The sequence below is a fragment of the Rutidosis leptorrhynchoides genome, chromosome 2 (assembly GCF_046630445.1).
Source record: "Rutidosis leptorrhynchoides isolate AG116_Rl617_1_P2 chromosome 2, CSIRO_AGI_Rlap_v1, whole genome shotgun sequence".
NCBI lineage: Eukaryota > Viridiplantae > Streptophyta > Magnoliopsida > Asterales > Asteraceae > Rutidosis > Rutidosis leptorrhynchoides.
In genome coordinates this window covers 704,110,577-704,125,346 of record NC_092334.1, presented here as the reverse complement: position 1 = coordinate 704,125,346, position 14,770 = coordinate 704,110,577, and the positions used below count along the sequence as shown (strand labels likewise).

The 14,770-nt window shown below is 32.0% G+C and overlaps 1 protein-coding gene across 1 annotated transcript; it reads left to right on the top strand.

Moving 5' to 3' along the window:
- The first annotated feature begins 10,124 nt into the window (after positions 1–10,124).
- Positions 10,125–13,463, top strand: LOC139894151 (palmitoyl-monogalactosyldiacylglycerol delta-7 desaturase, chloroplastic-like). The gene is made up of 5 exons (XM_071877349.1): positions 10,125–10,472; positions 11,387–11,527; positions 11,921–12,061; positions 12,197–12,303; positions 13,102–13,463. Exons 1-5 carry the CDS (start codon positions 10,125–10,127, stop codon positions 13,313–13,315), a joined length of 951 nt encoding a protein of 316 aa, XP_071733450.1. The 3' UTR covers positions 13,316–13,463.
- The last annotated feature ends 1,307 nt before the right edge of the window (positions 13,464–14,770 follow it).

The following is a 14,770-nucleotide window of genomic DNA, read 5'->3' as shown; positions in this document are numbered from 1 at the left end:
AATTGCGGTATATAAAATGTAACCAGTTAGCTAGGAACAGTTAGCTAGGAACAGTTAGCGTGGATTCTTAACAAAATTTCAATTAGTTAATTCGTTTGTTTCTAACAAATTTTATTTTGTCCAATGTTTTCTTTATTATGCCACTTGTTAGATTCTGATAGGTCAAAATCCAAATATGAAATTGAATGAAAATGATTATTCTGCGGTAATCGGATTCGTATCTTTGTGGATGTAAGTAGGATAGTAAATGACTGTTGAATCGGATTTGAAGAATGTACAGTGTAACTTATTAATGTGAAACCCAAATATTCCTCAGGTATTACCTACCCGTTAAAATATTTTCATCATTAACAGTTGATACAAAAGAATTTTTAATTACAATCTTTATGAAAATATACATACATATATATTTTCTTCAGATGTAATCATGGATTTAATAAGTCAATAAGATATTAAACTCATTTGATTTATCGTTAATACTAGATTACATAATCTCTAGAACTTTAGAAATTACATAATCGCCATGTCGAGCGAAGATAATCGATGTAGAATGATATGTAGAACGAATATAAAGTAGATAGAACAATACGTAGAACGATGATTATGTTCGAGGTACAGAATGAGATGTTGACGCATGTGATGTTGAAACTTGGGTTGTTGGTGGTACTCCTTGGTATCAATGATGCGTATGATGTTGATGTTCGTGGGACAGATTGTGAAATAGAGGCTTGGGATGCGGATGTTGTTTTTGATGGTCGTGATGCTACTGTTGATGTTGCTGATGGTGGTACCGTTGCTGCCGATGATGCTGCTGGTGCTTATGGTATTGAGGCTTGCGATGTGGATGTTACTGGTGGTACTGGTGTTGCTGATGGTGCTTGTAATCTTTCCACCATACGTTCCAATGCCACTACTCGAGCGCGAAGCTCGTTGACTTCTTCTATTACACCGGGGTGATTGTCATTTCGGACGAGCGGATAAATAAAATCTAGAATTTGATGTAGTATATAATCGTGGCGAGATACTCTAGAAATGAGAGAGAAAATGGTGTTTCGGACAGGTTCGCCGGTAAGTGCTTCAGATTCTTCACCTAGAGGTGAATTCGGTTGGTGGAAGGGATCACCTTCTTCTTACCTCCAATGATTAAGTAGACTACGAACCCATCCCCAATTCATCCAGAATTGGTGATGACTAATTGGTTGATCCATTCCAGTTACACTACTTTTGGAGCTTGAGTGGGACTCCATATCGGAATCCGAGGGGCTTGAACTAGTGGTGAGTTCCATTTTGCTCGGTTAGATACAGAGTTTTTGGTATGAAATGAATTTCGGATATCGGATGATATTCTAATTACATAGAATATCTATGTATAGTACAGAAGATCTCGCAGATTACGGAGAGAATTAAGGAAACGTGTCAGACAAGACTTAATTTGATGGGATGTGAATTTGTCGGTACACCGTCTATGCAATAATTGCAATAAGATGCATCGAGACTGATAATGACAAGTAGATATTTTTCGACAAATGGTGGTAAGCAAACACTTTTAACATGCAGACCAGGTTCAACTCTAGACTCATTAACATAACCTAACAACTACTAGGTCGAAGACCAGACTCATTAATGCATCCTAACAACTCCTAGTTAGACACACTAATGCAAGACCTGGTTCGCTACGACCACCGCTCTGATACCACCTGTAAAGATCCCGACCTAATCCTCCTGGATGAAGTCTTCAATATATGGTCCCATTGCGAGGTACTAAACTTTACATGCCATGAACGACTCCATATAGTATCTTTAAGATGAGCAAATGCACAGCGGAAGGTTTCTTTCATACCTGAGAATAAACATACTTAAAAGTGTCAACCAAAAGGTTGGTGAGTTCATAGGTTTATCATAACAATCATTTCAATATTTTAATAGACCACAAGATTTCATATACATAAATGTAATACACTCGCAAGTGTATGTAAAGCATTCTAAGTGGTTGAGCACTTGGTAACCATACTTAACATTTAATCACGTCGCATATTCCCTTTATTATGAAATCTCACTACACCGTACCAAGTGTAGTCACCGAAACGAAGTACTGTGCAACCGTTGAATACTGGTCGTCCAGTCCGGTTGGGGTTGTCAGGCCCGATAGATCTATCAACAGGAATCGCGTTTACAATACCCATGTAAATAGTAGTTACCAAGCTACAGGGAAATATGCCAGTGGTACAACTCAACGTAGAATATATTTTTAAGTACTTGTGTCTATTTCGTAAATATTTATAAAAGCAATGCATGTATTCTCAGCCCAAAAATATATATTGCAAAAGCAATTAAAAAGGGAGCAAATGAAACTCACCATACTGTATTTTGTAGTAAAAATACATATGACGACATATGAACAAGTGTAGGGTTAACCTCAGATTCACGAACCTATATCATTTATACATGTTAATACATATAATCGTAATCAACAAATTTATATATTATCTCTTAAATTATATATCTTATATCTTTATAGTTAAAATAGTTACTATTTATTTATTATAATAATATTATTAATATGAAAGTAATAATAATAATTATTTTTAATCATAATATTACTACTAATAAAAACCTTAATAATAATACTTAATAATAATATTTGTAATAATAATAATAGTACTAATAATCTTAATATTAATATTAATGGTGGTAATAATTATAATGATAATAATTATGTTAATAATAATAATAATAATAATAATAATAATAATAATAATAATAATAATAATAATAATAATAATAATAATAATAATAATAATAATAATAATAATAATAATAATAATAATAATAATCATAATAATAATAATATAACTACCTTGAATGGGAAAGGCTTAATAAAAATAAACTGCCCCGGCCCGGGATCGAACTCGCGACCTCCCGCTAACCCGTTATCGCCTTTAACCTTCTTCTGTCACTTCTTTTCTGATATCTTTCGTAACTAAAATATATTTAACCATCGTTCTTCTTCTTCTACTACAACTCAATCCGTAAACCATCATGCTCGTTATTATCTTATCATCATCATACTCATAACTCTAATTATAATCCTAATACGATCCAAATTCCTAATCTTTCATCTTTAATATTATCATTCTCATTAAACCACTTCCTCTCCTTTATCAATATCGTTCAACAATGATTATTAACGTAATCCTATCATATTCTGAATCATATCATAATATCATTATGATTATCATCATTTAGTTGAAACAAGTTTTGGCATCGAACTAGAAGGCAGCACTGCAGGCTTGCACCTCATGGCCCAACAACTAAATTTCTAAGTTCAAGTATTAAGTATTGGTCCATAATAAAATCATAAGCTTAGGTATCGGTCCACTATAAAAAAAATCTACCATGCGACCCAAATAAACAAATAGGCATCTGTATTGTTGTCTTATGTCTAGTGGACCCGTATCAATGATAAATATATTACGACCCTTTGTTGATTCGATGGCTTGTTAACAGCTTCCATATTAAATATGGCAAAGCATTTCGAGGTTTTTGGAATGGTGTAATTTACACGTCAACTTCACCTTCTTTTCCCCACTTAACTAACTCCACTACCATATAACTTCATATTATATACAAATGGGAAGTACTATATTTAATTGAGGTGTAAACGTGTTTGGTTATCAAAAGAAACATAAAGGAAAAGTAAGTGGAGTAGTTTTCTTTTATATATAAATCCTTATCATTATCCATCCCTTTACGTACCATCATCATTGTTTCATCATTATTGTTTAGTAGTAGACGCAGCAACAATATCATAGGTTTTGGTTGAAGTTTGAAACAGAAAACAAGTTACAGTTTGATGTGTAGCAGGTGGTTTTATGACGGTAGTATAGTGGCTTCGGTGATGGTTGCAAACAGAAACCGAAGGTGACAAGAGGTGGTGGTAACTTAAGTGGTATAATAGTGGTGTTTGGGATGTAGTTGCAGACAGAAATAGAAGCAAGACAGGAGAAAATCATAGGATCGAATAAAGTGAAACAAAAGTAGTAAAGGTGATGATGATGGTTTGATCGTAATAGTGGTGGTGAATTTCACGGGTTGTACGATGATCATGGTGTTGTCGTGGTAGAAAGAAAGAAGTAAGTTTGATGGTTCTTTGTTTAGGCTAGGTGATGATGGTGTCGATTAATAGCAAAACACGAAGCAAAACAAGAAGGTGGTGTTAGTGGTTGTGGCCGGCGGTTTGAGTTAGTGATCAAGGTGGGTTGTGAAGGGTGTTGGGTGACGGTTGTTCTCGGTGGTTGAAGATGGTGACCGGAAGTTATATGGTGGCGGAGGAGAGGGTAATATGGTTGTAGTCGTAGGTGGTAGCTGGTTTTGATGGTGGTGTTTATGGGTTCACGAAGAAGGGATATGAAGAAAGGTGGTGATTTGTTTGGGTGTTCGATGGTAATGTCGTTGTGCACAATCATAAACAAGAAAAGAAAACACTAGGTAGTAAAACAAGTTTGGTGGTGATAACTCCGGTGGTTTGTGTTTTGGTTGTAGTTGAAACGAAACATAAGGATGAAATGGGTGTTCCTTCTCTGCATTATATATAAAGTAGAGAATAGAAGATAGATAGTGATACTTATTAATAATCCTAATATAAATCCATTGAAATAAAGGTTGAAAGGAACGTATAACAACTTACACAAATTCTGAAACATTTTTACAGCTCAGCTCATGTACTATAATATTAATTTAATAATAATTAATAATAATTCTATGATATTAATTCTTCAATCATCGAAATCTAGTACAGTAAGCCATCAATGTTTTGTAAGTTTGTTACCGACAGTGTTCATGGACTCCTAAATCGTACTCCGTTGATAAATCAGGGGCGGATAAAAAGTACTCAGCTAAATTCCAAATTTTAAATTAACTATATTTATTTATTTTGGTCATTATGGTATAAAATTCGAGCATTAGCTTATTAAATAAAAATTACCTCAACTGTCCCTCTCATTTATGGGTGAAAAATAAAAATGTTGAAATTTAATAACTAGGACTTAAATATAATTTTAGTAAGCCTAAAATTTATAGAACTCATTTTCGTATCACCGTTTATTTTAAAATAATATCAGTTTGAATTTAAGTTCCTTAATATCAATCGGAACATCATTGAGTATTACTATTATTTAATATTTATTTTTTATTTTTTTATATAATTTATTTGTATATAGATATGTTTTAAATAATAATTATTACTTTTACATAATTAATTTCTAACAATTACATCATAAATTATATTTCAAACCATATATATATTTATTTAAATATATACATACCTATTTACAAATAGTTGTTCGTGAATCATCGGGAATGGTCGAAGGTCATTTGAATATATGAAATAGTTCAAAATTTTTGAGATTCAACTTTACAGACTTCGCTTATCGTGTCAAAATACAATATCGTATCGAGAGTTTGGTTTAAAATTAGTCGAAATTTTCCGGGTCGTGACACCATGTTTATATATATTAAATGAAATTGATATTTACATAATTAAGTGTTTCCATCATGTTAAGCAATCAAACTTGTTAAGACTTGATTAATTGAAATAGGTTTCATATAGACATTTGACCATCCAAGTTGACCGGTGATTCACGAACGTTAAAACTTGTAAAAACTATATGATGACATATATATGGATATATATATAGTTAACATGATATTATGATAAGTAAACATATCATTAAGTATATTAACAATGAACTACATATGTAAAAACAAGACTACTAACTTAATGATTTTGAAACGAGACATATATGTAACGATTATCGTTGTAACGACATTTAATGTATATATATCATATTAAGATATATTAATACATCATGATATCATGATAATGTAATAATTTAACATCTCATTTGATTTAATAAACAATGGATTAACAACATTTAACAAGATCGTTAACTTAAAGGTTTCAAATCAACATTTACATGTAACGACTAACGATGACTTAACGACTCAGTTAAAATGTATATACATGTAGTGTTTTAATATGTATTCATACACTTTTGAAAGACTTCAAGACACTTATCAAAATACTTCTACTTAACAAAAATGCTTACAATTACATCCTCGTTCAGTTTCATCAACAATTCTACTCGTATACACCCGTATTCGTACTCGTACAATACACAGCTTTTAGATGTATGTACTATTGGTATATATACTCCAATGATCAGCTCTTAGAAGCCCATGTGAGTCACCTAACACATATGGGAACCATTATTTGGCAACTAGCAGGAAATATCTCATAAAATTACAAAAATATGAGTAATCATTCATGACTTATTTACATATAAACAAAATTACACATCCTTTATATCTAATCCATATACCAACAACCAAAAACACCTACAAACACTTTCATTCTTCAATTTTCTTCATCTAATTGATCTCTCTCAAGTTCTATCTTCAAGTTCTAAGTGTTCTTCATAAATTCTACAAGTTCTAGTTTCATAAAATCAAGAATACTTCCAAGTTTGCTAGCTTACTTCCAATCTTGTAGAGTGATCATCCAACCTCAAGAAATCTTTCTTATTACAGTAAGATATCTTTCTAATACAAGGTAATACTCATATTCAAACTTTGATTCAATTTCTATAACTATAACAATCTTATTTCGAGTGGAAATCTTACTTGAACTTGTTTTCGTGTCATGATTCTACTTCAAGAACTTTCAAGCCATCCAAGATCCTTTGAAGCTAGATCATTTCTTGTCACTTCTAGTAGGTTTACCTACTAAACTTGAGGTAGTAATGATGTTCATAACATCATTCGATTCATACATATAAAACTATCTTATTCGAAGATTTGAACATGTAATCACTAGAACATAGTTTAGTTAATTCTAAACTTGTTCGCAAACAAAAGTTAATCCTTCTAAATTGACTTTTAAAATCAACTAAACACATGTTATATATCTATATGATATGCTAACTTAATGATTTAAAACCGGAAAACACGAAAAACACCGTAAAACCGGATATACGCCGTCGTAGTAACACCGGGGGCTGTTTTGGTTTGATAATTAAAAACTATGATAAACTTTGATTTAAAAGTTGTTATTCTGGGAAAATGATTTTTCTTATGAACATGAAACTATATCCAAAAAATATGGTTAAACTCAAAGTGAAAGTATGTTTTCCAAAATGGTCATCTAGACGTCGTTCTTTCGACTGAAATGACTACCTTTACAAAAACAACTTGTAACTTATATTTCCGACTATAAACCTATACTTTTTCTGTCTATATTCATAAAATAGAGTTCAATATGAAACCATAGTAAGTTGATTCACTCAAAACAGATTTAAAACGAATAAGTTATGGGTAAAACAAGATTGGATATATTTTCTTGTTGTAGCTACGTGAAAATTGGTAACAAATCTATATTAATCATATCCTAGCTAACTTATATTGTATTATACATGTATTCTAATATATTATGTAATCTTGGGATACCATAGACACGTATGCAAATGTTTTGACATATCATATCGACCCATGTGTATGTATTATTTGGAACAACCATAGACACTCTATATGCAGTAATGTGGGAGTTAGCTATACAGGGTTGAGGTTGATTCCAAAAATATATATACTTCGAGTTGTGATCTAGCCTGAGACGTATATACACTGGGTTGTGGATTGATTCAAGATAATATATATCGATTTATTTTCTGTACATCTAATTGTGGACAACTAGTTGTAGGTTATTAACTAGGACAGCTGACTTAATAAACTTAAAACATCAAAAGGTATTAAAAGTGTTGTAAATATATTTTGAACATACTTTGATATATATGTACATATTTGTTATAGGTTCGTGAATCGACCAGTAGCCAAGTCTTACTTCCTGACGAAGTAAAAATCTGTGAAAGTGAGTTATAGTCCCACTTTTAAAATCAAATATTTTGGGATGAGAATACATGCATTTTTATAAATGTTTTACGAAATAGACACAAGTAAATGAAACTACATTATAAGGGTGAATGATCGAAGCCGAATATGCCCCTTTTGCTTGGTAGCCTAAGAATTAGTAAACCGATCTACTAATTGACGCGAATCCTAAAGATAGATCTATTGGGCCTAACGAACCCCATCCAAAGTATCGGATGCTTTAGTACTTCGAATTCGTTTTTATCATGTCCGAAGGATTTCTCGGAATGATAGGGGATATTCTTATATGCATCTTGTTAATGTCGGTTCCCAGGTGTTCACCATATGAATGAATTTTATCTCTATGTATGGGATGTATATTGAAATATGAAATCTTGTGGTCTATTATTATGATTTGATAATATATAGGTTAAACCTATAACTCACCAACATTTTTTGTTGACGTTTTAAGCATGTTTATTCTCAGGTGATTATTAAGAGCTTCTGCTGTTGCATACTAAAATAAGGACAAGATTTGGAGTCCATGCTTGTATGATATTATGTAAAAACTGCATTCAAGAAACTTATTTTTGATGTAATATATTCTTATTGTAAACCATTATGTAATGGTCGTGTGTAAACGGTATATTTTAGATTATCATTATTTGATAATCTACGTAATGCTTTTTAAACCTTTATCGATAAAATAAAGGTTATGGTTGTTTTAAAAATGAATGCAGTCTTTGAAAAACGTCTCATATAGAGGTCAAAACCTCGCGACGAAATCAATTAATATGGAACGTTTATAATCAATATGAACGGGACATTTCATTGAAAGTGTTAGACATGTTCAAAATCTGGAACATTGTGTAAAGTGTCTAACCCTTCATATGGAAATGAATCCATATATTTATAATGGATCAAAAGGTGTCTTTGAAGAGTCACACCTTTTCATATGAACCAACATAATACTTGGAATGTCACACCCATGTATTTGTGCTTAAACAAGTCCAAATACATGAAAAAACCATTCATAAATGTCCTGGAACAACCCTATAACGTTTGGGGTTCAAATGTGCCTTTTGGATTGAAAAAGCACCCTTTCAGCGAGTTCAGTGTTAAGCCACGCCGCGGGTCCAGGAGCCGCGCCGCGGGCTAACAAAGCACAACACTTTCAAAAATGTCAAAACTCTTGAACTCAAAATCACCCTTTAAGCCGCGCCGCGGGCCCATGAGCCGCGCCGCGGCTTAAAGCTACTGCACACCAAAATCAAATTTAAGCTCATTTTCAAGTGTGTTTAGCCTTTCAAGTCGAGTTTCACATTCTTTCAAGTCGCGTTTTGCATTCCTTAAGTTCCAATGTTATTTTCAAGCTCACTAACATAACCTCAAACTATTTTACACTTTACGAACGTGTACTCCACACTCCCCAAATCCGTGTAGCGTTTCAATAGTTCAAGCACTTTTAACTTAGCAATCCAATCAACTAAAATGACGTTGGATCATGCTAAAATCACCAACATCCCTTTGGTATGAAATGAAAGAAGGAAAGAGAAACAAGTATTAAAGATAAGGTGGTAACATAAAGTACTATTTTACTTGTCACGTGTTTAGCACATGATTAGATTTAACAGGCTAAATTGACTACCGTTAGTATGATGGACTATATTTGCAAGATTTGCAAATCACATGGTTTGTCGTAGTCGGAAAAAACCACAAGGACCAAATCATCAATTATAGACAAATTAAACCACATAGACTATCTTAGGAATTCCCGTGTACTACAATACAAACCCTAATCATATGAACATTTTCGATAAATCAAGTTAATTATTTATGATTTGAATATATACTAATAATCAACTAATCATGTTTTAATCGTGAAGCAAAACAACCCTTGAAAGGTATGATATTTTGCTGTATTAGGATATAGGAATTGAATTAATCAATTAACACCTACAAATTCCAGCACAAATAAAAACCTCCTGCTTATAAAAACGGATCGATACACATTGCATGGCTAGTAAATTTGAATCAACACTACTCCTAAACGGGTTAATTTGAAAGCTTATTGATAAATGTGCCATCAGCTATTTTGTAAATCATTAATCAACTTTCAGTACACTACTCACCTAACCTCGTAAAATTACCTACTTCCTTATAAATACAGGCACTATCAAAACATACTAGCATACCATACAAAAATGGTAAATTTGATCGCAGTTTCCGGAGGTGCAAAGGAGGCGGCAGATTATGGCAAAATACTGCTCTCTGATGTCGTAATTACTAGGAAAAGAAACCTCTTTATGAGTCGCAAATGGAGGACTCTTGATATCAGAATGGCTACAGGGATTTTATCTGTTCATTTGCTTGCACTTTGTGCACCATTTCATTTTACTTGGGGTGCATTTTTCTTTGGGTGTTTCATGTACGCGTTGTGCGGAATTTGTGGTATAACTGTCTCGTTTCATCGTAACCTAGCGCACCGTAGTTTTAATCTCCCAAAGTGGCTCGAGTACACCTTTGCTTATCTTGGAGTAATCAGTATGCAGGTATGTACATACGTGGATATACTTCTTTTTTAGACATGGTGCTTGTTAATTTGTTATTATCACTTTGTCTTATACATCATACTCTCTAAAATGTATGAAAAGTGGATAAACCTCTTTTTTCTATGTTTTTATCTTTGAGCTTTGATTTGATGTATACAATATACTAAATATAATAGGAGTGTATATATACTCCATTGTGCCCAATTTAATAATACTACTTTGACTTTGTTTTTTAACTTTAACTTCAAATAATTTTTTTAATATAATACTGATGATATATATTTATATAAATAAATTAATTTTTTTTTTCATTTGATATAATTTTATTAAATATTATATAACACAAAAAATGTTATTTAAAGTCGAAGTTAAGAAATAAAGTTAAAGTAGTAATTATTAAATTGGGACTCATGGACTAAGGAGTAATATATAATTGGCATTTCGAGTCATCTACATAGGTGATCGATCGCGTGAAATCCGTACATACACAAATCAAATGAGAGTAAATTTATCAAATTTGGATACTTGCAATAGATTTTCTGATAATTTTCACTCTACACAATATATTTTAGATATATATGATCTTGCTCCCATTATTCGATATTATAGTCCACGATTTAATTGTCTATTCAATAGATAGAAAAAAATATGAGTTCATGTTAGCTTATATCCTTAATTATATTTACACATGCAAAACAAAACTTGCTAAAAGATAAAGGGTATATTTGTAATTTTAACACGAGTAGATTATAAAAATGACGTTATTCTTAAACTTCGTTTTTGAACGGAGAGTATATTTCGAGACTTATACAACCTAGTAAGATACTTGATTTGTTTAATTGAAGATTGAGATGATTTTAATTACGTTTTAATTATATATATGTGATATGTGATTATATATGTATTATATATAGAGGGATCCAATATATTGGGTGAGCATGCATAGATATCACCATCAATTTGTTGATTCTGAGAAAGATCCACACTCTCCCACCTTCGGATTTTGGTTTAGTCATATGGGTTGGTTGTTTGACAGTGGCTACATTATGGAAAAGGTACGTACTTTGTATATAGTTTCTCACATATTTGCAATCAATGTTACAAAATTCTCTATTCGGGGACTAATTAATCCGGAGTTCGAAAAAAGTAATCTTTTAAAATATGAATGTCTAAAATCGTTAAATTGCTTCAACACCTCTCAAATTCAAATTTAAATTCATGTTAAAGTAATATATATCAATTTTGATTTTAATCAACTTTGATTTACAAATCTAGTTTTGAACCATTAACCTATGTTAACCGATTAATTAAATGAAATTTGAAAATTACAGTGCACTTTTTCTAGATAGAAGTAATCGGAAATTAATCAGTAGTAACCGTGATTTTTTACAATAATGTTTGCAATTACACATATTATGTAAGAATTTTAATATAATTTTGTTTTGCAGTATCAGGAACGTAAAAATGTTGAGGATTTAAAGAGTCAGGCATTTTATAGGTTCATTAAAACAACCTATTTAATCCATCCGTTTGCTTGGGGAAGCTTTTTTTACTATATGGGTGGATTTCCTTACCTTTCGTGGACTATGGTAATTAAGACTATTTCACTCGAATGTTTTTGAACAAAATTGAAATATAAGCTTTTAGTGTACATTATTTTTGTTCTTTTTAAATAAACACACATCATATGATTAACTAATGGAATTAATTATCTTCGAATATAGGGAGTTGCAATGACATTTGGATATCATACGACGTTTCTAGTAAACTCGGCTTGTCATATATGGGGATACCAAGCTTGGAACACGGGGGACCTATCCAAAAATAATTGGTAAGTTTTGAAGAGAGGTTAATCGTAACGTTAAATATATGTGCTTAAAATTATCCCTACAAACAAATATACATCGATCAAGTCATATTTAGCTACCTAACACAAAGAGTATACACTTCATCAATGTTTTGGATGATAAGTTCTTTTGAGAGAATAATGTACGTGTACCAATAATTGGTGTACGCTAGAAATGGAGGGAAAGTAAAAACAATTTGCGTTATTACTCTTATAATCAATAATCAATTGGTAAAACGTCGGTAACACTGTAAATTTTGACCAAATTTGTCATTTCTATTTTGAAGAGAGAAAAAAAGGAAATAAGTTAATGCATATATAATTTAATACTTCATCTCTATCCCTAGCAATTTAATAGTCCGCTTACAAAAAAGAAAAAAAGTTAAGAAATTTCAGTACTACGTACCTTGTCTTCTTTATTTACTTTACAGTCTCTTAACTTTTTACATGTTTTTAGTTTTATATGTATATATTAATATATTAATATTATAAAGGAAATTTACACTTTTATCCTTATCTATACATAAAAATACACTACGTCAATAATTTGACGTCTAAAATGGAGTTATTAAAATATAGGGTTGAGGGAGTATAGTTCTTCATATCTTACCTCCCAAATAACATATCATTATATTATTTTCCTTCCTCTTTATTTTAGTTTTTGCCCTTAATCTCTGAGTGTAAAAAGCAGATATAGATGTCTATATATACCTAATTAGTTTCTATTGTTTTTGTATTACTGAGTAACATATATATGACATGCTCGATCATTTGCAAATAAAGGTGGGTAGCAATTCTTACTTTTGGAGAAGGGTGGCATAATAATCATCATGCATTTGAGTTTTCAGCTCGACACGGGTTAGAATGGTGGCAAATTGACTGTGGTTGGTATGTTATAAGGTTTCTTGAAATAGTAGGGTTAGCAACAGATGTTAAGTTGCCAACAGAAGCTCACAAACTTAAGAAATCTTTTGCTCGTGATAACAAGCTGAAATGATTCAATTCATACCTTAGTGTCTTGAACGAATCTTACCATGTCCACTGTTTGTAAGGGATCGATATATCTTTCGAAGCGATCCTTTTATGATTTAAATCTTCTACTTGTAATTTCTTTTGGTTAGAAAATTTGAAACCTAAAACTTCATCGTGGGAAATTCAAAAATCCATGTATCTCTTTATCAATGTATTTGGTGTGGTATTACTACTATATGTACATGTATTGTTATCTATTTTCATATAATGAAGTTACTAGATTATAACCGGCAAATTTACGAGATTACATCATGAATTAATACTTAAGATCTTACACAATTACCCTATATATACTAAATCCCATGAGGTATTTGGTCGTTTTGGCCAAAATTCCAAAACAAAACGACAATGCAAAAAAAAAAAAAAACAAAAAAAAAAAAACCCACCCCCAAGCTTTGAACAATTTGCAAATTCAACCCCCAAAAGAGGGGTATAAACCACCATTTCACCATTTTAATTAATAAACTCCACCCCAATTTTTAACGGAGCATATCTTCTCGCTCGACGCGCGTTAAATTTTTCCGACACCATCATTCAACTCGAAATAATCTTGCGAACCCAACGCAACTAACTATACGCGAAACGGACGTCTTTCAAAAAACAAACCATTATGTATACTAGGTACTAACCTCGTGTATCCAAACACAACCGTAGCAAAACGTTTTTTACAACAGTTATGATATGCAACCCGAAAGACCCCGCGACATCGCGCGGGTCACTTTTACTAGTTTTAACTAATTCATATGACTAAATGTTTATTACTAATTGTAAGTATAGTTTTATCGTTAAATTAACATTGTGTGTATTCATATCAAGAGTCTACATTTACCGCATTTGACGAGATGATGTCCAAAATGAAATATGTCACACTCCCTAAATGGGATAGGGGTTAACTGTGACTAACCAATAGGGATGGTTTCGGTACGGAACTGGTACCGAACCGTACCGGAACCGAAAAGTACCGATCCTGAATATACCCAATATCGAATACTAATACCGTACCGTTTTTCATTACCGGTTCGGTACCGGTAATTCCGGTATTTTACTTGTTAGTACCGAATTTGGACTGCAAAAAATATGGACTTCAAACAACATCATTCATACAATAAACAGCATCATTTTATACTAAAAACCGCATCATTTTAATAACATTCAACAACATTTTAACAAAATTCAGCAGCATTTTAACAGCAAAAACAGCAAACAGCAACATTTTAACAGCATTATCAGCAAAATAGCAACATTTTAACAGCATTCAGCAGCAAAACAGCAACATTAACAGCATTCAGTAGCAGCAAAACATCATTTTAAGCATTAAAACAGCACCAAAGCAGCAAAAACAGCACCAAATTGTGACGATCGCTCCAAGTCCACTTGGACGAACACGTCATTCATCGATTTCATTGCGAGGTATTTGACT